This window comes from Python bivittatus, unplaced genomic scaffold (assembly GCF_059951505.1).
Source record: "Python bivittatus isolate LINGU-HERP-01145 unplaced genomic scaffold, Pbiv_v1 ctg000680_np1212, whole genome shotgun sequence".
Taxonomy (NCBI): domain Eukaryota; kingdom Metazoa; phylum Chordata; class Lepidosauria; order Squamata; family Pythonidae; genus Python; species Python bivittatus.
The window spans coordinates 9,989,747-10,014,760 of NW_028277095.1; the positions used below are offsets into that span (position 1 = coordinate 9,989,747).

The window sequence follows — 25,014 nt, forward strand, 5'->3', positions numbered from 1 at the left end:
GGTACTGAATAAGTGGTTAACCTTGCCCAAATTCAACAAAACTTAGAAAGAAGATCAAAGTATTGTCTTAATCTACTCATTGATAAATGATGGCCAAGGTACACATTTCCAGTTTGCAAGATTAATCTCAAGCCCCTTACAGCATCTTACAATCAAGAAAGCAAGATCTTGAGAGTTGGCAGGTTTGTTGCAATGAGGAAGTGGCCAGCTTACAGAATTGTGGAAACTGGATGTGATCCTTGGCCTTCACTGATCAGTGAGTACATTAAGGTGAGTCTATTGATCCTATTGATCATTGAGTACATTAAGGTGGGCTTAAGGTGGGTCTCTATAAGGTGGGCCTTTCATCTTAGTTTTAACTGAGTCTTGCCTTAATGGAGAAGATGCCAATCACCTATTCAATACCACTCAAATGTCCATTTTTCCTTGTTCTGCAGTATTCTGGAAGCACCATTTTGTTTCCAGGCTCTGAGAATCTCATCCCAGGAGTAAGGCAGCTTCCTTACTTGTGCCCCTCCTGGTCTCCGAGACTTACCTATAAGGCCAGTGTAGGAGCCCAGGCACGCCTGGTAGTTGTCCCTGGAGCAGCTGGTGAGGAACTGGTGGAAGGCTTGGCAGTTGGTGTGGAAATCTGCCAGTCTTGACCTGCTTACAGAAGACAAGGAGTAGATGGTGAGCCACTGTTAGGATTACTTCAAAGGGAGCTCTGATAGCATCTGCCTCTTGGCTTCATGTTCTGAGCAAAAGGAAGAAAGTCATGCTATTGGGGAGTGGGGAGCATCAGAGGCTGTGGAAATATACACCCAACCGGGGGTGGGTGGGCAAGTATCACATAAGGATCTGAACTGAGACTCCCTCCCTCCCTCCCTCCCTTCTTTTTTCCTACCCAACTCATAAATTAGGACTCTAGGTGGCATACAAGTATAAAACAAATACAAAAGCCACCGCCGTAAATGCATAGCCAAGGCTGGAAACAACTACCACTCCCTTCCCTAAAACCACAGGCTCAGGTACCACCCAGGTCCCAGCCCACTGCATGGGAGAAGAGCCAGGAGTACCAGCTCAATGAAAGCTGGTTGGGCTGGCGCCACCCACACATCATTCCAAAAGGCAGGTACAGCAACGGAGAGAGAAAGCACATCTCCTCAATCCCATAAGATGGCCCTAACCCTCAAGGAAGGGACCTGGAGCATGCTCAAATTAGTGGACAAACTTTGGCTGAATTTCACTAGCTTCCAGTTTATTTCTGGGCAGAGCTGAGGAAGGCAGAAAAATATCAGAAGAACCCCCCTCTGCCATATAAGCATATCTGGAATTCAATACCGTTCAACAAACAAGTTCTGGGTTGAGATTCAGTAATAAAAGTGGTCAATACAAGTACTGCCTTCACACATAACCATTTGTGACCCTAAAGTTGGAGCACTCTGGGAGGCCCTCAAGATCAACCCCCTGCTAAATGCAGGAATCCAGATTAAAACATCCCAGGTTTTATTTACATCTAATGAGAAGAAGCTCACTGCCTCTCTGGACCAATAGCACACCTGGACAATTCTGACTATTAAGAACCACTGTCAGAATCTGCCTCCCTATAGCCTAAATCCATTATTCCATTTTCTGCATTCTGGAATATGAACAGGTTTTGAATTTCCCTGCATCAACCTTTCAGGTATTGGAGGAGACATATCCTACTTAATCATCTTTTCACAAGGCTACATATCCTCAGCTCCTTCAATTCTCTGTCCATAAGACTTAGTTTCTAGTCCCTTGATCATCCTCATTGCCTTTCTCTGAACCTGTGTCACTTTCTCAAAATCCTTCTTGAAGTATGGTGCCAGGACTAGACGTAATACTCAAGGTAGGGTTTGACCAAAGGGTAATAGAGTGAAAAGATTATTTCCTGTGATCACATTGTTGACCATTATTCAACTATGACTTTTGAGGCAGGTATGTATCTAGCTTGCTAATCAGCATATCAAGGGACAATTCTCAAATGCTTTGCTGCAGTCAAGATATATCAAAAGCATTCCCACAGTTAAGGAAGTTGTGCAATCAAAAAACAAGATTAGGCTGGTCTGGTAAGATTTGATGTTGACAAATCCATGTTGACTTCTGATAATTAACTGCACTGTTTCCGAGGTGCTCACAGAACGATCTCTTTATCGGCTGCCCTAGAATCCCAATGATCAATGTCAGGCTGACTGGTCAGTTGTCTTCCTTTCTCCCTTTTAAAGACAGGACATTTTGTCTCTTCCAGTCATCTGGCACATCATCATTTCTCCAAGATTTCTCAAGGACAATACAAAGGTTCAGCCAGATCATCAACTTGTTCCTTCAATACTCAAATGAGCAATTCATCAGGTTCTAGAGACTTAAACTTATCCAAAGTAAATAGTTCTTCCCTGACCACGTTTTTATAAATCTCAAGCTTGAAACCTTCCTCTTCATTCTGCTCTTCAGAATGTCATGGTAGAATGTATCATTTTTTGTTGGAAAAGACTGAACCAAAACTGGAGTTGAGTAGCTCTGCCTTTTCCTTGTTTCTTGTTTCCACTGAGGAGCTGATTCTTTTCCTTTTATTTTGAGTACATATAAAGACACTCCTTTTATCATTCTTAGCATCTTCACTAATCTCAGTTTGTTCTCAGCTTTTACTTTCCTGTCATCAGCTCATCAATCCCAAGTTGCCTGTTTGTATTTTTCCCCTTTCATTTCCTGCATGCACTATTTGTGTTTTCAGATCATCACTAAAGCTTTCCAGGTTGCCACATTGGCTTTTTCAGCTGTTCCTGATTTTTTTTCCTGAGTGGAATTGCTTGCAATTGTTCTTTTAATATCTCCTTTAGGAACTAGCACCAATCATGAGCTCCTTTCCCTTTTAGTTTCTCCTGCTATGAGATTTATGAGCATTGCCCTGAGTTTATTAAAATCTGCTTTTGTGAAGCCTGTCATATATTTGACTATTCTCCATTTTAATTTTCCATCTCCAATATTACATGGTCATTTGGTGTCCTGATATTTTCACTTCTTCAGCTATGTCTTCCCTACTAGAATCAAGGCATGAGTAGCTGATCCTCTTGTGCCTTCCTCCATTCCCTGAAGGATATAGCTGTTAGCGAGACAAGTAAAAAAAAAAATAAAAATCCTGGAAGCGCTACTGCTTAGGGTTAGCAGAATGTATCTCACAACAGATTACAGGCTAATTAAAGTCCCCTCTCCACCATTACAACTTCACACCTCTGTGAAAGTTCTGTCATTTGTTTTGGGAAGACATCACTTTCATCTTCTCCAACAACTGTGTTGCTTTTATTTGTACCTCTTCTTATTTCAACCCAGCTGCTCTCTATGGCATTGACCATGCGATTCACTTGGATTCCTGAGCAGATATGAATACCTCTTACACAAACTGCAACTCCTCTTTTTGTGTCTGTTCCTCTGGAACAAATTGCACCCTTCAATTGCAACATTCCAATCATGGTGGTCATTCCATCAGCTTTCAGTTATACCTTCAAAATCCTATTTCCTTCTTTCTGCCTGGGAATGGGAATGGCCCATAAAAAGGTTCCCTCATTCATGATCTTCTTGTGGATGAGACCACTAACCTAGCATGTACAACTGAGATCTGGGTGGGTCCAGAGGCTTTTGTTCCTTTCTCAGAGATGTGCCCACCTAGGTTTCAATAGAACCCAGGGCGGGGAAAGGTGGTCCAGGAAGCCATAGTGGCTTTTTGAGGCACTGCACTGCAAATCTCTGTCTGAGCTATAAATTCTTTCACCAGGTTGGTGGTGAAGCCTCTATCTGAGGCTTTAACTTGCACTCTGATGGCAGAGTCTGGAACGACTCAGGAAATCATGGACATCCTGGGGACCTCGTGCCTATTCCAGGTCATTGTGGGGCCAGCATACACAGGCACTCATGTGTTAGTTCTGGCTCTTGTCTTGGGGCAGTTGTGATGCGATCTGACTGTGAAGGACATCAAGACATGTCCTTTGCCACTGTCTGATCACTGTCTAGTTGCTTTATGGCTGGCCAATGCTGTTCCCTTCTTCAGGGAGGTCGGACTTGTAATATCAGCCCACCCCAGGTGAATACTGGGCATGGATGGGTTTCAGAAGGAGTTTGGGGTTTTTACTGAGGATCTGGTGGGCAATTCAATTAAGGCCTCAGTTGTCATCTGGAATGGGTGCATAATGAGGGCCTTGGATTGGATTGTTCTTATCTAGTCTCTTCTTGTTTGTTGATCCCAAGGGCTCCCTCATTTTCTGAGGAGCTCCAGGAGATGAAACAACAGAAAAGACACCTAGAGCATTCTGTTATCTGGGAAATGTTTGCTCCTATAACTCCTAGAAAGTGGGCAGGATCCTCAGAACTATTAACCTGGCCATATGACTTTTAGATCTATGTTCTTCCCAGGTAGTTAAGGCCTCCCAGAAGGTAATATGGGGCTGATCCCCACATGGTGGTGAATTCGTTTTTTGAGTGGCCAGATGGTTTTGCCTGCCTTGACAGAAGCAGTGGCATATGCCCCCACTCAAGGAGCCATTGCTGCCACTGTTTTGTCATCTCTAACCTTCCCTTTTTGAGAAAAGCTGGTCAGGTTACAGCTGCAGAGAACCCTGGAAGAAGTGGATTATCAAGACCCTTTTCAGTCAGGGCTGTTTGAGGCACTGAGTTATAGTGCATCCTGGATCTCTCAGCTGCTTTTGATACTATCAACCATTCTGGGCATGGCTTTGCACTGGTTCTCCTCCCTTCCCTGTAGCTAGTCCAAGCAGAGCTGAAGAAGGGAGAGATCGAACCCAACGCTCCACAAGGTCCTGGCTGTCACAGTAGGCCTGGCTGAAAGACCGCTTTTCTCCCACTGTTTCTGCCCATCTCTCTCACCTCCCTCTCTTTCTCTCTCTCTCTCTTTTGACATATAATTTTTATTTTAAAAAAATTAAAGAATAAAAGCAATACAAATTTTGAAAGAGAAAAGTAAGGAAAGTAAAGAAAAGTACTAAGTGGGAAAAAAGTATAAAGAAAGAAATAGAGAAGAGAAAGAAAGGAAAGCAATGTTTTTGTGCATATAATAATCTTGTAAGCAGTTATCATATGTATAAAAAATCTTCCATAACTCTTTCCTAATTGTCTATCCATTAGTCCCAAAAAGAAGAGTTCTGGTTTCAGTTGAATATTAATCTTTAAAATACTTTTATCACTGTATGTATTTGAACCCAAAATTTTCTAGCTCTTTTACAAGTCCACCAGGCATGATAAAATGACCCTTCGTGTTTTCCACATTTCCAACGTAAATTTGAAGTAAACATTTTATATATTCTAGATATTTTTTCTGGAGTCATGTGCCAATGGTAATCATTTTATAAAAGTTCTCTTTTAAATTATAATATAAATTTCAGTCCTTTCAACCATATATTTTCCCATTGTTCCATCAATATATTATGTCCAAAGTTCTTAGCCCATTTTATCATATGCTCTTGTTCTTCCATTTCAAATTTCAATAAAAGTTTACACATTTTAGCAGTTACATGTTCATAATTTGTACATAGTTCAGCTTCAAATTCTGTCTTCTGCTGTTCAATTCCAAATGTCCTGCTACCTTAAATCTTTCCCTTAACTGTGCATACAAAAACCACTGAAAACAAAATCCCTCTGCAGTCAGTTGATCTCTTGATTTCATCTTATATTCTCTGTGCTCTTGTTCTAACAGCTCTCCATCTCTCTTTGCCAATTGTTTCTTTTCTATAAAATGCTTTTTGTGCTGAGACCCATAAAGGCATTTTCAGGCACAATCTGGGTTCATATCTATTCCATATTCTCAATATGGCACTTCTAATACAGTGATTTTTAAAAACTACATTAAGCTAAACATTACTGTACCATAAAAAACTATGCCATCCAAACCTCAGGTTTGGGTTAGGGTTAGGGTTTCTTATGCTGTTAACCTGGACAACTGCTATTGTAAGAGTTTAATTTATTATGAAATAGTTTTCTGGGGATTTCTTTAATTCTTCTTGTTTTTCTCTCATCTGAAATTGCCCATCTCGTAAGATCGGACAGAACGGACATGTTCTGATTACTGCCTGATATGTGATGTCATCTGATGGGCCCCCAGGAAGTGCGCCTTTTGGCTTCAGTGCCTGCACTCTGGAATAGTATCCCTGAGAGGTTCAAATAGCCCTGGTTCTATTATCTTTTAAATTCCACAAATGCTGGGTTAAGGCAGGGTGAGTACCCATTGGACTGGATTAGGTCTGGTGTTACAGTGGTGTCCCCCCTAGCTATAGCCATCTTTTATTATTTTACTTGTTCAGTGTATTGGGGTTTTGTTTTCAATCTGTCTGCCACCCAGAATTCAACAAAACAGGGACATCAGAGGAAATATCAGAGCATTTCAACCTCCACAGCGGACCTCGAAGTGACTGTTTGGAAAAGCACTTTCAAGCAAGCAATTGTTGAACTCGCATACATCAAAAGGTTTCAGGTAACCTCAGAAGGTCTCAACAATCGATGCTTAATTCACTATAATTGTTAATTGATCAGATACTGGTGATCTGTCTCACCTGATACCTGCATCTGCATAACCATCCTTCTTCCTCTCCCTTCTTCCATCCTTACCCAATTTAATCCTACATCAGCCTAGGCACTGTATGCCTCTGATGAAGTAAGCTGCAGCTCATGAAACCTGATGTCTTTGAGTAAAATTCGTTAGGCAGAAAAGGTGCAGCCAGACTCCTGATTGTTGGGGTCTGATCAGAAATTATCAGAAACAATCCGGGGCTAAGCCCACTTTCCTAGCAACCCCTGGTGAACTGAGAAAGGCTCAATCTAGTTTTCCCCGATTGTGCTCGTAGTATAAATGGAATTGCGGGGGGGGGGGGAACAAAACTGAACTCCATCCACTCAGACTGCTCAAAATGGGGGCATCCAGCTGAGCCTTGTGGAACTGCTGCGCATCAGACTTTATATACCATTAACTCCAAAAAGGCCACAGCGTTTGGTCTTTTTCTCAAGGAAGAAAGCCGGAGTAAGAGATGGGGAGAGGAATAAAATTGTGTCCGGTTCAGACAGAACAGAAACACTTTTCAGAATGCAAGATCCCCGTGAACTCTTTCAGTGAAGCTGAATGGGAGGAATTCAGACAAAGCAAAGAAAATATTTTTCTATACAAAGCTTTTTTAAACTATGGAATCTGCCACCACAGTGGCCACCCACCTGGATGGATTTCATGTGGCATTCAGCAAATTCGTTGGGAATATGGAGAGATATAATGGCCAGTCATATGGGTTAGATCTTACCTCTGGCACGGGAGGAATAGCCTCTTTAGTGCCAGTGCCAGCAACAGCGGAAGAAGAATGAAAGGGCAGCCCGTGAGAGGAAATGTGTGACGTGCCACAGGTGGGAGTGCCAAAGGGACTGGTTGGCAAGTATCCAGGGGAGAGTTGGTAAAGAGCTTGAGCATCTGTGTTGCTTTGGGCCAATTTGGATGGAACATTTATTAGCTTGATTGTTGTGAAATTTAAATTCTAGTAATTCTTATATTTTCAGCTGTACATAAGCACATTTGCATAAGCATGCACATTTTTATACAGTTTGCAGGATCTTGGGGGAGGCAATGTGCCTCCACTTATTAAACAAATGCTATTATCAGATCCAGTAAGGTCCTTTTTGGTTTGTATGAAATTCTGCTTGAACATCAAACTTTGTGCTTGTCTACATCCAGCACAAGCAGTTGGTGCCTTTCTTTTTTTAAAAGAAGGGTGCTCTTCTTCCTAGATCTAGGAAAGCTGGCATTAATCCACAGCAAACCTGGGGAGAATGGTGCATCCATCCTGGAAGAGCCCCATGGAGCACATGTGATTGTTAAAGGTGGGGAGCTGAGGAGAGGAAGGGGCCCCTGTCTCTCCAAGGCCTGACCTGCACCTACATTCAAGGGCCCCTGCCAGCCACTCCCTTGCTTTTGTGAGCTGCCCTTCCATCAGTACTGGGCTAAATCCACATGCAAGAGGCAGTGTGAGGCCCAGTAAGTTCTAAAGCATGGATACCGCCCACTCCCTGCCCCCCAGGCAGCCTAGCTCACCAAGGGGACTCACAAACCTTTTGTACAATATACGAAAACCAACATCTGAAATGCACACAGCAAGCTCTGTAGAATGTTGGAAAAGCTGTTAAAGTTCTCAGAAATCTACGTTAAGGCAAAGTTTTCACTTCAAGCAGGCTAATCAACCAAAGGTGTAGGCTTATTTAACCTTCTAAACCAACTGCATTCTAAAACCATGTGGTTTTTTCTTCTAACTGTCCTCCTCAAGTCATCATCATGAATATCTGACAGAGAGTTCACATTCTCAAGGGAAAGATGTGCTGATCATCAGTGGTACATGGGTTATGGGCAAACTTCTTACACTGCAAATCCTGGACACTGCATGGAAAAACCAATTAAATCTAGTCCCTAATGTTGGCAGATCTTGGAGATGGAATGTGAACCGTCAAATGTCTTACCACCAATTGCAAGCTCTTCTCAGGCTGGACTGACCTTCCTTTCACCTTCTTTGCTAAAAGACAGATTTACCTTTAATGTCCTTATCAAGCGCTCACAAACATGCTCCTTCCTTGTCTCTTCTAACTCCTTGCCCAGTCTAGACATCAAGCTGATGGGTCAGTGTTCTCTGGTTCCTCCTTCTTCCCTTATTCAAAAAGGGTCAGATGGGGTGAGGTGATAGTTGCTTTTCCCAAGTCTTCTTGCCAGTCTGCCCAAACCTCTCCAAGATTACAGAAAGCAGTTTTGCCATCACCTCTGCTGGTTTCTTCACTGTTCTGGGATGTAAGCCATCTGGTCTTGGAGATCTGACTTGGTCTAAATTTGTGAAGTCTTCTCTGACCCTCTCTGTGTCCATCCTGAGCTGTAGCTCCATCCTTCCCCAGGGCTCCTTCTTCCTTGTTAGAGTTGCCTTGTCCCACATGCTGGGTTTGCACCTGAGCAGCTCAGCTGAAGCCCGACCATCTCAGTCACACAACACGTTAGGCTTAGTTAGTTTTAACTGTGTTTAAGGGGTCCCTCCCTCCCCTCCCTCCCTCCCTCCCTTAGCCTAATGTGCAAACCCTGCTCTTTGGTTAGTTTATAGCCTCATCTCCTTCCTGTGCACCATTCAGATGAAGTGGGGAAAGCAGAAAACTGTTCTTTCCTGACAAGTCAGCCACCCCTACGCTAGGCAATAAAGTCAGCCAACCTTATGCCAGGAAATATATAAATATATGCTGTGGGGCCTGTCTGCCAGAGAATTACATTTGGTGGGTCCCAGGAGGTGGGCCTTCTCTGCCGTAGCACCCGCCTCGGGACAGGCCCCGCAGATAGATAGATAGATAGATAGATAGATAGATAGATAGATAGATAGATAGATAGATAGATAGATAGATAGATAGATAATCTATCTATCTATCTATCTATCTATCTATCTATCTATCTATCTATCTATCTATCTATCTATCTATCTATCTATCTTTATATAGCTGCCCATCTCACACAAAGTGACTCTGGGCGACGTACAACAATTAAAAAGAATAAATACATAAAAACAATTACAAAAAGCACACAAAACAAGAGGGGATAAAATTAATAAGGGAGCCTTCGCAAAATCTCCCTGGTCCCCTGGGAGCCCCAGGCCTGATGACCTAGCCAGGTCTTGAGGGACTTGCGGAATGTTGAGAGGGATGGAGCTAATCTCACTTTTGGGGGGAGAAGATTCCCCAAGGCGGGTGCCACGGCAGAGAAGGCCCACCTCCTGGAACCCGCCAAATATAATTCTCTGGCAGACAGGCCCCGCAGCATGCCTTCTAGTTTGCTTGCTATGGCTTGCCAAGGACGCCTGCCTGCTTGCCTTCCCACAAAGCTCTACTTAGAGGAATCCAAGTGGAGTTGGTCTTTCACCATATTTCCAGGGGAGGCCCACACTTCTGGAAAGAAATGGAGGCCACCTTCACGAACCTTTCTTTAAGCTAATTAGCTTCTGAAATTCCAGTAAGGGAAGAAGTATTTTCTGGATTAAACAGGAGCCAGGTTTGTGTGAGGTAGTAGCACAGGAACCATGGGTAACATCCACCCAAAAAAGTATAAGCCTGAATTTTCACAAAAACATGTGTCAACTCCTGACTTTAGAGGACTCTAGATAAATATTATGCAGAATGATTTGTTTGTCCTCAGGCCTGAATTCCAAAACAGGTTATTTTGCCAAGTTTCCTACAGGAAGATGGGTTAAATTATAAATGATTATTTGCTTAAAACCACAGACCATCACAAACTAAAGGATATATGGAACAAATCAACAAGATTCCAGATGGAGTGTGGAATCCTCTGTTACAAATTATATAATCTGATGCAGGACATCTAGTCTATCAGTTTAATTTATCTGACAGGCAGGTAGTTAAATACAGACAGTCTCTGCTTCCTGGTCTCCAGATCAGGGATATGGGTAGTCCCATGGGTAGCAAGGACCTTGCCAGCTCAGATGAAGCTCTGAAATGGCCAGCCTGTGGGCTCTGCCCTGGGCTTGTTGCATCCTCCAAGGCCATTGTCATTCTTTTCACAAGCCAGCTGGTCATCTTTTCATCCTATCCAAGACACATGTTGCTTTTCCACTAGGCACCATAAATTCAAAGTTATGGGATGAGGTTTCAACTGTCAGGCATATCACTCCCTGAGGGTCCTCAGATTTCTGCTTTCAAGACTTCCTGGAGAGAACAGGTCCATGTTTTTAGAGGCATGGGGCAGAGCAAAGGGGAGCCAAGGCATTAAAAGGGACCTGGCAAGACCTCTGGAACATGGGATTAAAACCAGAGAGGACAAGAAGAAAGGGGAAAAGAACAGCCCAAGGTTTGGTTGGGTTCATTTCATGAACTAATCTGAAAAAATCATGAATAAAACAGATTCAAGCAACTGTGATGAAATGGAATTATGAAGGCCAGGTTCAGGGAAATAAGCGTGTTCTTAGTTCACCGGAGGAGCGTGGGAAGTTCAAGAGGATGAGGCTGGCACCTCCCTGAGGAATTCACAGTGTTGTGGCTGGCTGGCTTGGGAGCTAGGTTTCAGTCTGGGGAGATTTCTGTCTAGACGTTGTAGCTAATAAACCCAGCAGAACTGGATTTGCATTGTCTCTTGGAGTTCTTTGGGCTAAACCTGACAGCAACCCCCTTATCAAGGGTGCAGTTTCAAAAATAAATAGTCATGCTTTCCTCTTTGATGAAATACACTTGCCCTCTGAAGAAACATGACTTAGTTTGCCTCAGACTCTAAGCGGGTCTGCTTGGCACAAAAGGCCTGCAGGGACCAAGCCATCATCTAGAAGTTTGCAAAGCTTCATCTGCAGGAACAAAGACTCTCTCTCTCTCTCTCTCTCTCTCTCTCTCTCTCTCTCTCACACACACACACACACACACACACACAGTAAAGTCATCCCACATCTGGCTAAGAGGGGGTTGCAACATTGCCTGGATTGGAGAATCTAAGTAGAAAGTACAGGAATAATCAATTAGCTGTTACAGTCAAGGAAGGAAAAGCCACCTTTGCTCAGAAAGATCACTGTGGAGATCTGGGAAATAAGCTGCAGGGTGTACTGGAGAATCTAGTGCTGATTAAGTATTATTCCAAGCATGTTCTAGGCATTAAAAATGGGTAAATTGTTCAGAAAACAAAGGGGCTGGAAGGAAAAACTCACCAGGAATAGTTGGGTATATTTAGCCTGGAGAAGACTGCAGTTCTCTGCAATCATTGACATCACTGATGTCAATCATTGACATTGTTGCAGTCCTAGACTCATGGAGTTGGAAGGTACTTTGGAGCTCATCTAGTCCAAGCCTTGTTTAGGGCAGGTTCCACTACAGCATTTTGTCAGATGATCATCTCAAGAAGCAGCCCATTTCACTAGCTCAGAGTTCAAATAAGCCAGGAAGTATCTCCTGACATCTAGCCTGAACTTTCTTCTTTTAATCTCTTGATTTTAATCCCTAGGCAAGCAGTTAGAATAAGTCCATCCCTGTTCTGGTGACAGTTTTTCAGGTATTTGGAGACTGCTATTGTATCTCCCTTCGGTTGTCTCTTCTGCAGGCTAAATGTACCCATATCCCATCTTCCTCATATGGTTTGGTTTCCAGAGTCTTCACCTTTTCTTAGTAGCCTCCTCTGAACTTGCTCCAATATGTCTCTTTTGAACTGTAGAGGCCACAACTGGAGACAGCCCTGTAAATGGGGTCTGTCTAGAGCAGAGAAGAATGGGACAATAACTTTCTGTGGTCTGGACTCTCTGCTCCTGTTAATGCCCCCCAGAAGAGCATTTGCTTTTTTAGCAGCTGCATCACCTGCATCACCATATGTAACTTCTGGTCAACAAAACCACCTAGATTATTTTCATATGTATTACAGGTAGTCCTTGCTTAATGATGATAATTGGGACTGGAATTTCCATCACTAAGCAATGCGGTTGTAAAGCCTGATGTCACGCGACCACGCCGCTTAGTGACAGTAGTTCCAGCAATCTCTGGTTACCATCATTAAGCGAATCACGTGGGGCATTCAGCAAGGATCTCGTGTGACTGTGACTTCTGACTTCCTGCTGGCTTCCCCACTGACTTTGCTTGTGGGAAGCTGGCAGGGAAGGTTGTAAATCATGATCACATGACCACAGGATGCTCCAATGGTTGGAAATCTGGGCCGGTTGCTGAGCTCCCAAATCACAGTCACGTGACTGCAGGGTGCTGTGATGGCTGGAACTTCAAGGACCACTTGTTCAGCACCATCGTAAGTTCAAACGGTTGCTGAATGAGTGGTTGTTAACCAAAGACCACCTGTACTGCCAAGCCAGGTCTTTCGTTTTCCCTATCCAGGTGCAGAACTTTACATTTCTCCCTGCTCAGTTCCATCCTATTTATTTCAGTGCTCTGCTTGTCTTACTTCTTTTTTAATAATCTCTTTCATCTAAAGCAGTTACCTCTCCTCTCAGCCTTGTATCATTTGCAAACCTGATAAGTGTCCCTTTGACCCCCCCTTATCCAAATCACTGATAAATATGTTGATCATCAGGGCCCAGGGTAGCATTCCACTTAATACTTCCCCCCAAGCTGGAGCCATTAATCAGCACTCTTTGACAGCCAACTGTGAGTCCATCTAACTTCTAGCCCCTTTTTAAAATATTTTTAAGGAGAATCTCACAACAGCTTCTATCAAAGGCTTTGCTCAAATCCAGGTACACTATGTCTATTGCATTTCCCTGATCTACTCAGCTACTATCAAAGAAGGACATAAAGTTAGTCTTTGAGTACTTGAAGGATTGTCACGTAGAAAACTGGACAGAATCATTCAGAGTTGCTCCAGAAGACAGGACTCAAACAATGGTTTTAAATTTCAAGGAAGCAGATTCTTCCTGGACATTAGGCAGAATTTCCAGTTAGGAAGGTGTACCCGAGACTCTTCCAATCGGATTTTTCCCGAGAAGGCAACTTACCGAGGAAAACCCCACGAACAGCATGGCCACAGAGGAGAAGGAACCGCTGCAGCTGGAAGCCGACAGCACCGAGCTCGAGCTCGGGGCAGTTGGTGGAATCGAGAAGGAGCCGCCTCCTCCTATAGAGGTCGAGGGGAACTTCATCCCTCCCCAGGCGATAGAAGCGCAAGTGGTTGTCAGACAAAAAGACAGAGAGCGACAGCACGCTAAGCGATGCGACCCACAGGGCGATTGGGAGTTTTGGGAGGTAGCCAAAGAACCACCACCCGAGCAGCCAGACCTCCCTAGATGGTCGAGAGCCATCAGAGGGGTGATGGGTTTCACCAAACTGTGGGACCAGGACCACAGGTTCCGGGCGCTGGAGGACGACGTGTGTGCTGAGAGATGAGATCAGACTCCTGTTTTCGGAAGGGGCGTGTGCCAGACCGAGGGCGGCCGAACTGGAGTCACCGCAGCAACAAGCAATCAGTGAGCCAAGGGAACCAACAAGGGTCCCGGGTCGAATCACCAGACCGGGAAGCGACCAACCGCGGGGTCTGGAGTGGCCATTGGAAAGAGAAGGGGAGCTGAGGGGTCACCAGAGAGGAGCGCCAAGGGAACCCAAGGATTTCGGAGGATGGGCACCGCCGCTCCTCGCCCAGGAAGAGGACGACTTGTTGAAGAGGTGAGGTTTGGAGAAAACATATAATGGAGAGTTGGCTAGCTTCCTGAACCAAGTCAGGATTTGCATGGGGAGCTGTAGTCGGTTGTTCCGAAGTGATGCGTGGAGGGTCTTGTTTGCATCATACTACCTGGTGGGTCGCGCAGCTGAGTGGGTGATTGACCTACAGGAGGCTGAAACACCGGAGTTGGAGGATTTCAACGGGTTCATCACAGCGTTGTAGGATCGGCGTGAAGACCCTTGCACCCGTGCTCAGCCGGAAGATGCCATCATAGAACTCAAGCAAGGCTCCTGCTCAGTGACCGAATACACCCTGGAATTCAAGCGGCTAGTGGCAAAACTGCATGACTGGCCCAAAGCATTTCTAGTGAAGCGATTTCAGAAAGGGCTAAACTTGAAGCTGTGCAAAATGGTCACAATGCGAGGCTGCCAAACCATGCTAGTTGGATGGATCTCTCATGTCTCGGTGCTGGAGTCACAACTGACAGCTATCTGGGGAGTGGGAGTGGCAGCTCAAATGAAGGTGACAAGCTTTCCCTGTCCGCTGGCGGCGAAGCAGACCATAAGAGTCATAAAAGCCGGAGCAGGCGCTCCGGCGGTGGGGAGGTCATGCTTCTACTGTGGAGAGGAAGGGCATTTCGCCTCAGCCTGCCCGAAGAAGCCGACCCAGAAACCAGTTACAAAACCCAAACAAACTGGCAAGTCCGTGAAGCTGGCGAAGCCGGAGAGAAAAGGAATGGCGGCTACAGGAGAGGAGGAGCAGTTCCCGATCCAGAGGCTGGTCAAAAGCGATGAGGTGGAAGAGCAGCCGGCAGAAAACTCCAGCCGCCTGCTCTAAAGCATGCCCGAGAGCAGGTGGGAGACCCGAGGCATGACCAGCGAAAGCCAAACAAGACCATTGAGGATATTCGGGTGAGTCCCATGAAAATAAGGGCACTAAGAACGACTCGCAAAGCGAAGTTTACAGCCCTAACAGACTCGGGGTGCACCCCGTGTTTAATCAGTCCCGTGCTGGTAAATGGACTGAAACTAAAAGTGCGCAGGCTGAAAGTACCCATTGTGTTTAGGCAAGTAGATGGGACCGCGGCGGGGGTAGGAGCTGTGCGTTATTACATGGAAGCTTTTGAGTTAAGAATTGACTCACACCGGGGGACTTTAAAATGCCTAGTGGCACCTCTGGCAAGTTACCCCTTAATTCTGGGGATGTCCTAGCTGGAACTGTGGAATCCCCCAGTGGACTGGCGCACTAGGACCCTAATGTTCCTGGTTGGTGTGTGCGATGTAGAATGGGTGGTTATCCCGCACTCAGTAGAACCAGGACTGGCAGCCATTGCCACCCGGCTCCAGGACCCAGGATCCTGATAAGGGGCCATCTTGATCCCTGAACAATATAAGGACTTGGCGAAAGTGTTTAGCAAAACCGAGTCCAATCAATTGCCACCACACCACGCAACCGATTATGCAATTGAACTAGAGCCGGGCACGAAATACCCGACCCCGAAAATGTATTCAATGACTCAAAAGGAAACGGTGGTGCTCCAAGAGATCATTGATAAACACCTGCGACGGCGATTCATAGAACCTGCCAAATCTCCCCTGGCGGCCCTGGTGCTGTTCAGGGAAAAGAAGGACGGATCACTAAGACTGTATGATTACAGAGGGCTAAACGCCATATGCAAGGAGAACAAATACCCACTCCCCCTGATGAAAGACTTGTTGGCTCACTTAGCCAAGGGCAAAATATTTATGAAACTGGACTTACAGGACGCTTATTTCTGAGTGCGGATCAAAGAGTGGGATGAATGGAAAACAGCATTCCGCTACCCCTTGGGATGTTTCCAATACTGAGTGATGCCGTTCGGATTATCGGGGGCACTGGGGGTCTTTATGCAGTTAATTAACGAGGTGTTACATGATTATTTGTACAAAGGGGTTCTGGTGTATTTAGATGATATCCTAATATACACTGAAGCATGGGATGAGCATGTACAATTAGTGAGGAAGGTATTGCAGAGGCTGTTAGAGGCATAGTTATATGCAAAACTATCAAAATGTGAATTTCATCAAGAACAAATTGACTACTTGGGTTACAGGATTTCGAGTCAAGAGGTGGAAATGGATCCCAGCAAGGTCCGTGACGTAGTCGTCTGGGAAGCGCCGAAAACCCGGCACCAGCTACAGAGCTCCTTAGGCTTTGCAAATTTTTACCACCAATTTATCCCCAACTTTGGCTCAAGTTGCCCTGCCTTTGACAGATTTGTTAAAAACCAAAGGTAAAGAGAAAGCAAAAGCCCCAAAACCAGAGTCACCGTTAGATTGGACTGAGGAATGCCAGGAAGCGTTTGAACACTTAAAGAGACTATTTACCACAGAACCCATTCTAAGACACCCAGACCCAAGGAAACCTTTCATGATTCAGGCAGATGCATCCGATGTAGCAATTGGAGCAGTGCTATTGCAAAAGGATGACAAGGGATTGCCAGGTTACCATTGCAAGGTAACCCATGCACTTACCTATCCCGGAAATTCACTGAAATGGAGAGATGTTGGTTAGTTTGGAAAAAGGAAGCATTTGCTGTGAAATGGGCTTTGATGAATTGGAGGAACCTACTGGAGGGAGCCAATCTACCGTTCGAGATATGGACTGACCACAAAAACTTAAAGGCTTTAAGATCCCCAAGGAAATTGTCTCTCAAACAAGTCCGCTGGGTGCAGTTTTTCAGCTGGTTCCGATTTACCCTGAAATATCTTCCGGGGGAAAGAACTTTTTAGCAGACGCCCTTTCGTGCCTGCCACAACACAATAGTCAGAGAGAGAATTATTCCAAACTGCCAAGAGGCGTTAGCTGGGAGAACCGTCCCAGGGACTACTGAAAGAAATTAACTCGTATATCGACAAAGATGAATGGTTCCTACAAAATAAAACATCCCTGGTGGAGTGGGAAGGAGCGTGGTGGAGAGGGGATAGACTGTATGTTCCTGTCAGAGCCAGAAAAGAAGTGCTGGAAAGGAGCCATGACAATAAAACAGCTGGGCATTTTGGCTTCGTAAATCCCTCCACCTCCTTCGGAGGCAATTTTGGTGGCCAACCATCCAGAAAGATGTGGTAGACTACGTGAACACATGCCCCACGTGTGCGATGGCAAAAAGACAAGGGGGGAAGCCCAGAAGGTTGCTGCAGTCCGTGGCAAACCTGACCAGACCGTGGAAAGAGATTGCAATGGATTTTATTGTCGATCTTCCTGAGAGCAGAAAGAGAACAGTGATTTGGACAGTTACAGACTTATTTTCCAAAGACACATTTTATAGCTTGCAAGGCAATCCCATCAGCATCTGAATTAGCAACCTGTTCATCCAACACATTTATCGGCTCCATGGGTGTCCCGTGAGAGTGATCAGTGATCGCGGGATACAGTTCACTTCAAAATTCTGGAGGGCGTTCCTGAAATTGATTGGAACTAAACAGGGTCTGAGTTCAAGTTTTCATCCACAGACAGATGGTGCAAGTGAACAACAGAATGCTGGACTAGAGCAATATTTGCGGTGTTTTGTAAACTACCAATAGGACAATTGGGTCAATCTGTTGCCTTATGCAGAGGTTGCTTATAATAATGCTGTACATGATAGTATGGGGGTTTCACCTTTTAAAATTGCTATAGGGCAAGACTTCATGCCGATCCCTGAACTGCTTCACGAAAAGACGGCGGTTACTTCAGTAGATGAATGAGTTAAGCAGATGAGAGACTTGTGGCCAGTCACAGAAAAAGCTCTAAAGAAAGTGAAAGAAAGTTACAAAAAATATGCAGACAAAAAGAAGGCACCAGAAGAGAAATGGAAAGTTGGAGATAAGGTCTGGTTATCAACAAAGAATTTGAAATCATCACAACCATCAAAGAAGCTGGGTCATAAATACCTGGGACCATTTGAAATTGAAACAGTAATTAACCCAGTGTCAGTTTGTCTTAAATTACCAAAGAACCTGAGCAACATTAACTCTGTTTTTCACAATGATTTATTGAAGCCATATAAAGAATCTCCTAAATGGCATCCAACCCCCCCAATACCAAAGCCCTTAATGATTAAAGGCAAACAACACTTTGAGATAAAAACATATTAGATGTCAGGAGATATAGGGGAGACATACAATTTCTAGTGCAATGGAAACATTTCCCAAAATCCTTTGCTGAATGGGTAGCTAAGAAGCATATGAAAGCACCAGAATTAATTAAAGAATTCTATGAAAAATATTCAGATAAACCTAAATAAACGTACAGGGTAAATGCCAATTGATTGCAAGTAGTTGTGTAACCTGTCTTCATTGTATCCTATTATTTCAGGTCTCCCAAGATAATCGTGGAAGATCTATTTTCTTTGGAGAGGCAACATGTCAGAACCTTCAGCAATCAAAATATTAATGTAGTAGTTGCTTGCTTTGTTTCTGCCATTCTTTAGAAGGGGGGAGGGGGGAAATGAAAGTAGAAGGAATTGGTAGGCTATCAAAGGCCAGGAAGGTGGACTGTTATCGGAATGTGCAAGGTCGCACCTCTGTGAGAAACACAATTGGCACCTGGAAAGAGGGGGGTAAGAAGTAGGGGTAAAAGTGGGAAAAGCGCAGGCTTTAGTTTCAGCAATGCTTTGCTTAGAGTTGCATGTACATTCCAATAAATGAAATCTTTTTTGAACCTAACTTGGGTTGCACAAGATTTTTCTTCATTGGGATTTGAACATCGCAGACCTGACAGTACCATAGATTACTGTAATATTGCCGTTCAACAATGGAACAGGCTTCCTTGGGAGGTAGTGGGCTCTCATTCACTGGAGGTGAAGCATCCAGGTGAGGCTGGATGGCCATCTATCAGGGACACCCTAGTTATGGATTCTTGCACTGGGCAGGTGGTTGGACTAGATGGTTTACAAGGACCGTTCTCGTCCTTTAAGTTCTAGGACTCCACGTGGGCATGTCTTCAATTATGATCCTGGTCAAGACCTGTTCTCTGTTGTTCCAGTGTATAGAACACAGAAAAATGAATTTAAATTACAGGAAGCCAAGTTCTAATTAAACTTCCTCACAGCAAGAGCAGTTGGAGAATGGAACCAGTGACCAGAGTAGTTCTGGGCTCCCTTCACTGGATAAGTTTGTGTGAAAGGCTGGACAGCCATCTGCTGAGGAAGCTTTAATTTGGGTTCCTGCACAGTTCAGAGACTTGCATTCAATAATGTCAATAATCCTGCTAAGTCTATGAAGTGATTGTAAAGAGTGAAGGTGAAGATGGCTCTCCTCAGAGCAGCATCAACCTCACCAACTGCATCTTGTCAGAGGGCATGGCTGTCAGCCTGGGTTGCTGCCTAAAAGGCAGGATGAAGTAAGGAGAAAGCTAGAGCTGGTTGGCAAAGAGCTCTGCATGTGGCTGTCCTTTAGCCAAGGAACCCCAGCCACCGCTTGGGGGGCACTGACTCATTCCTCCTGCCAAGAGGCTGCGAATGCCTACCCTGGGCTCACAGTTCCTGAAAACCACCCCAGGGAACACTGTCACAGAGTCCACCTTGCAGATTGAAGGATTCAAAGTCACAAAAAGGTTTCCTTCTTTTGTATCTACTGCCTGGACAGATTTTCTTGAAAGGTAGCCATCCCTCTTGGTCCCCCGAGAAGCCTGTCCAGGCCCAGGAAGGGGCCATTTCATTTCTGGATTCAGGGTTTGGCTGTCCCCAAACCCCAGCTGCCCCTTCAGAGCTATTTTGCCTGGATTATGAATCACAGAGACATGCAAGCTTCTTTGCTTTTCCAAATTTACTTACTTAGATTTCTATTCTACCGCCCTTCCTCCAGGAGCTGAAAATGGCTTCCATGGGGATCTCCCTTCATTTTTATTCCTATGTCAGCAACCCTGCAAGATAGCCTGGACTGAAAGAGAACAACTGGCCCAAACCATCAGCCCTACCTCTTAGCCTCCAGCGTAAGGAGGAAAGCAGGTTATGGGAGTGGTGGGGCTTTGGAAACAATTATTCTCTTCTGCCTGGAAAAGAAAGAGGAAATGAAGGGTGAAACATTGCTAGAAGTTAATTTGCCACCCCTGCCCAAGAAATTATTCTAGTGATTGACATGACTAACTTTGGAGGCTCAGTCTGAACCTCATTCTGAAACCCCCATTTCAGCCTTTCTGTAGCTTCATTTGGAACATCTCATAGCACAGCAAAATGAAAAGTATTCAGAATTGTAGCCAATGAAAGTGGTTGCAAAATCTGTCAGGGGCATGAACTAAGCTTTCTTCTTTTTATGAAGGAATATAATTGGACACATTGGTCGGATGAAACTTCTGGGACCCTCAGAAACGATTGGAGAGAATCCTGGTGGAGGGATGGCTGGGAATCAGTGTCCAAAGGCCCCCTGGGGATCCCTGACTAAGAGCCAATGACAGCCTGGCAAGAGAGTGATGGAAGCAGTTTCCAGGCACAGCTGTTCCTATGCAACACACAACATACCCCACCAGACTCAGCCACCATACTTCTACATAGCTTCCTTCCAAAAGCAAAGGCGGCCATCGTGATGTGCACTGCTCTCCTGTCAAAGGCCCACTGGGGATCCCTGATTTTGCCTTATGACAAAAAACAGCTTAAGGACAAATTAGCTGCCCTTTGTCTTAGATTCCAGTACCAGGAGCTGCCTTGTCTGGAGAAGTGAAGCCTCTCCACCCTAACCCCAAGTCTTGAGAATCTGTAAAAGTGGTCAGCTCATCTAGAAACAGTGGTGCTCAGGACTGGCCAGAAGGCCCTCTGGGTCTTGCTCAGGAATCTCTGGAGCCACCTGGCCAGCTGTCCACCAGCCAGAACCAGAAGCATTAGAGATCCTCCTTCCCAACTGTGGAGAATCCTAATCCCAGGATAAGCAAGAAGTCAGATAGCACTTGATCAGAGAAATGGTCCAACGCCACCATTCACCACTGAAAGGTAAGGGTCTTTTCCTTGAAGTCGATGGAAGCACAACCTCCTTGGGTCCCCATATACTTTTCAGTGGGGCTGCCAGGGGAGCAGAGCCCAAGGAGCTCAGTCACCCCTTGGAGGTTTGGTCCTTGGGGCCTTTGACCCACCTGGTTAGATGCTCATGAAGGCCAACCACCAGCCCGCCCTCCTTTCCCCAGGACCCAAGATGATGATTATAGGTCAAAGTAGGCATCATCAGAATTTAACCAAAGTAATATTCTATCCCATTGAGCTGCTAATGAAGCTGAGCAGGAGACTGCCATTACATATGCAAACCCCAAGTCAGGACAAACTTACTGTTACTTAGGAAGGTTCAGCAAAAATTGACTAGCATTACAGTTTGCCTTAAGCAAGGTGGCTGAAGAGGAAAGGGATGCTTTGATCCCCCCTCCCCTGTTATGTGAAGGGAGGGGCAGGGGCTCAGAAGCAGACCTTTTCAGGAGCAGCCCGCCCAACCCCAGGTCAGGACAGCCCCCTCTCTGCTGTCTTTCAGGAGAAAAGTTCAGACGATCCTCTTCCACTGGGCTTCTTGAGCATAGATTATTCGCTATGATGGCTGCAGCTATGTCTTCATCTGGTGGCCGTGATTTTATGTTTGCTTTTTTTCCTATTCTCTGCATCTCTGAGAGCTGCCCAAAGTATAGATTATCTTCTGAGTTAAATCAACATAAATACTGTATATCCAAGGGGGCCCTTAATGTAAGCCCCGCTGGGTGGCAAAGTGAAGCCAGGTTGGGCTTGAACCACCAGGAAATCCCAGGTTGGGATCAGGACAGCACCCTGGGAAGCATGCAAGGGAAGCCACCCATGTGTTGCCAGAGGGATGCAGGATCCGCACAGGGTTCCAGCTAGACGCTCTTAATACAGCACGCAACCTAAGGATTAGCGCTTAACATCCCCGTTTCCACACTCCCTAACCTAACCCTAACCCCTGGAACTTGGCAGGCTCAGCTGGTGAGGGCCAGGAGGTGCTATTCCACAGAACAAGCAGTTCCTCTTCATCCCTTCCTTGCTGCCAATCAACCGTTAGGAGCGTGATCACCTTGCCTGTTTTTCTCCCAATCTGGCTGAGCCCATGAGCAGCTTCAGGCCTCCACTGGTCCCAATCCCACTGGGCCACGCAGAGGCAGAATCACAGCCATCCTTTTCAAAGGGCACCTTGCCCATAGAGCCCAGGAGGAGAGCCTAGGGGCTGGGTCAGAAACCCACATGGAAACCCTCCTGTATATGGAGGCAGTTTCCCTTCCAGGACCCTTTTTGCACAGTAAGGGAGACAAAAGCAACGGTAAATGGCCACCCTCTATCCCTGGAGACAGAAGAAACACAAAACATGGGAAATGCTTCCAGGGAAGCATGCTGTGACCAGATTAGTTGTGTCTGGATTTGCTGATGCAAGTTGAAAAATGCAGCTGCTGAAATCAGCTCTTTTCAGTCTCTTCCTTCATTTTCCCTTTAGCTGAGGTTTTGCAAAAGCTTTTATATTCTGGGAGCTAAAATCTGTTCATTGCAATCAGAACCACAGCGCAAAGCTTCTGTCAGACACCCCAGCAGCTGCAGGCAGAACATAGAAAACCATGTGAAGTAACAGCTGAGTAAGGAAAAGATGGAGGGGCACATGGTGCTCCTGTTCACTATCACCTTTTGCCACTAATTCAAGGAGAACTGGGCACTTTTCTGTTCTCAGGCAGGGTACTCAAGGCCAAGCTATGTTCTACACACAAGGCAGTGGGTGGCTTTTGTTTTGACCCAGGAGAGCTGCTAATCTGAACAGAGATCTGTGCTTACCTCTATGCAAAATCCCCCTGAACTCCAGCGCCTTCCTCACCCCAACAGAACAAACAGATCAGCCACCTGTGAGACCTAAAGGGAGCAAGGTCAAGTGCCAAGAGGTGGGTCTGTCAAAGGAACTGCACAGGGTCACACACACACACACACACGCACAGATGTACACCCCAAGAAATGACCCTCTCAGTTTGCTGGGATCACAGGAAAAAGAAATTACAGTTGGAACCTCAGAACTGTTTTATGTATGGCATGAAGTTTGCTCATCTATGCTCTTTAGGACGCTTCTAGTGTCTGCAATAAACCAGCTTATCCAACAGCCCTGTCCTTGAATCTCTGCCTGACAAACAACACTTCCTGGGACCTGAACCTGGGAGCACCATGTCTGCAACCAGCTAGACTCCAAAAAAGCTCCCTCATTTTCCAGATAGTTCACCACCATGGAATCAGGTTGGGCTAGACCCTGGAGATGGCAGGGACAAAGGCTCGCCTCCTGGTCTCTCCTGTAACACCCACAGCAGTACCAAGGACATCCCTGAGGTCAACTCCATCCTGTCCATCCACCAAATCCATTTCCTTCCCCTTCTTTTACTTCCCTCTGCTTTGCCAAGCACTGCTTGTCTGAATACTAACTACGACAAGACTGCCTTATCCTGACCCAGTCAGCTGCACCCCCAGGGAAGTAACTTGCCCCACGTGCCAGAAACACCCAACAGGAAGTGGCCCTGCAAAGGAGGTGCAGCCACCTGCTTTTCTTTTTAACCATTGGAAAAGGAACTCAAACTCCAAGCCCTCACCCAACCTATCGGGGGGAGGGCAGCGGGGAGGTCTCTCCTGTGCCTATCTCTGGACGGTATGACATGCAAACTTATACCGGCTTTAGCTACCGGTTGGCAAGGCTGTTTCTGCTATAATAAGTTTCTTAGTCTTTGTGCTTTTTCCTGCAACACGCTTTCAGCCTCATTGGGGATGGTGTCTTTCCCATTCAGCTTGTGCTGCTTCTTTGGTCCAAGTGCCAACAGTCTCCATCCAAGCCTTGTTCACAGGACATGAACTTCCATCCATTTAATGACTTCTGAAGCTTCTTAGCTTCCCATCTGTAATCTTGATCTCACCCCATTATATCTCTAGCTACTTTCGTATGACAGCTCACTTTTCACTGTCCACTGCATATCCCTGGCTGGATTCTGCAACCAAACAATTATTTCTTAGCTTATTTTAGTTCCTTCTGAAGGGCCACCTCTGCACATCCTGGCACAAACATGCCCCACTAATCAATTCCACAGGACATGTCTTCATGCCAGAGCCTATATCTCATTATCACCCCACAGTTGAGGTAGCCAAAAAGTAGCTTCTGGAAGTGGTGTTTTCCCACTTACCCTGGCTCAAAATAATCAGTCTGGACAATCCATGATGCATGTCAGCTTTCCCAGGTAGACCAGACAGGAAACACGACCAGATGAACTAATTCTACTTTATTGCAAGGCTACATTAAGAGAATCTTGCAAGTCTGAATGTACACATCTCCCACCGTCTCTTTTACAGCCTGAGAAGTTAGATTCTTCTTTCTCCATCCATTATGCAGCTGCAGGCTATGCCTTCTCTTATCTGACTGTTCCCTAGGCAGCATCTCTTTGCCCTGTTTTTCAAGGTCTTTCTCACATACCATTACAGTACATGAAGGAGGAAGAGATATGTGGCATGTAATTGAAAGTGCAATTGAAAGGGCTTGGTTGTTGTACTTCAGTAGCTTGCATAGTAGGGAATTCTCTTCCCAGTAGCTGCTGACCTCATGCTATGTTCCTAGGTCACTTCAGAGCTCCCACACCACAGCAAAACCCCTTTCTTATACTCCAGTTCTTCAACAAAGCTTATCCAAAGGCTGCCTCTCCACTGCACGAATCTGGATGCCCACTAGATAACAGCCAAGAGATACAAAATCTTCTAACTCAAAAGGTCAAACAGCCAACCCAAAGAAAAAATACAAAAAAAAATATATCCAATCAGTTGATGGTACCATCGGAAAGAATAAGAAAATTGAAGTACACAGAGCAAACAGAGGCCAACCAGAGGAGGCTTTGCACATGGTGGATAATGTTGGGCTGGG

At 45.4% G+C, this 25,014-nt stretch overlaps 1 protein-coding gene across 3 annotated transcripts in view; it reads right to left on the bottom strand.

Annotated features, from left to right (window-relative positions):
- GFRA2 (GDNF family receptor alpha 2) overlaps positions 1-25,014 on the bottom strand; it is a 71,839-nt gene that overhangs the window by 17,022 nt on the left and 29,803 nt on the right. For 2 of the 3 annotated variants that reach the window (XM_088151998.1, XM_088151997.1), the window contains exon 5: positions 536-648. In XM_088151998.1, coding sequence (XP_088008124.1) covers positions 536-648 — 113 coding nt within the window. The remainder of the gene's footprint in view (positions 1-535; positions 649-25,014) is intronic. The other variant, XM_088151996.1, reaches the window with a different exon arrangement.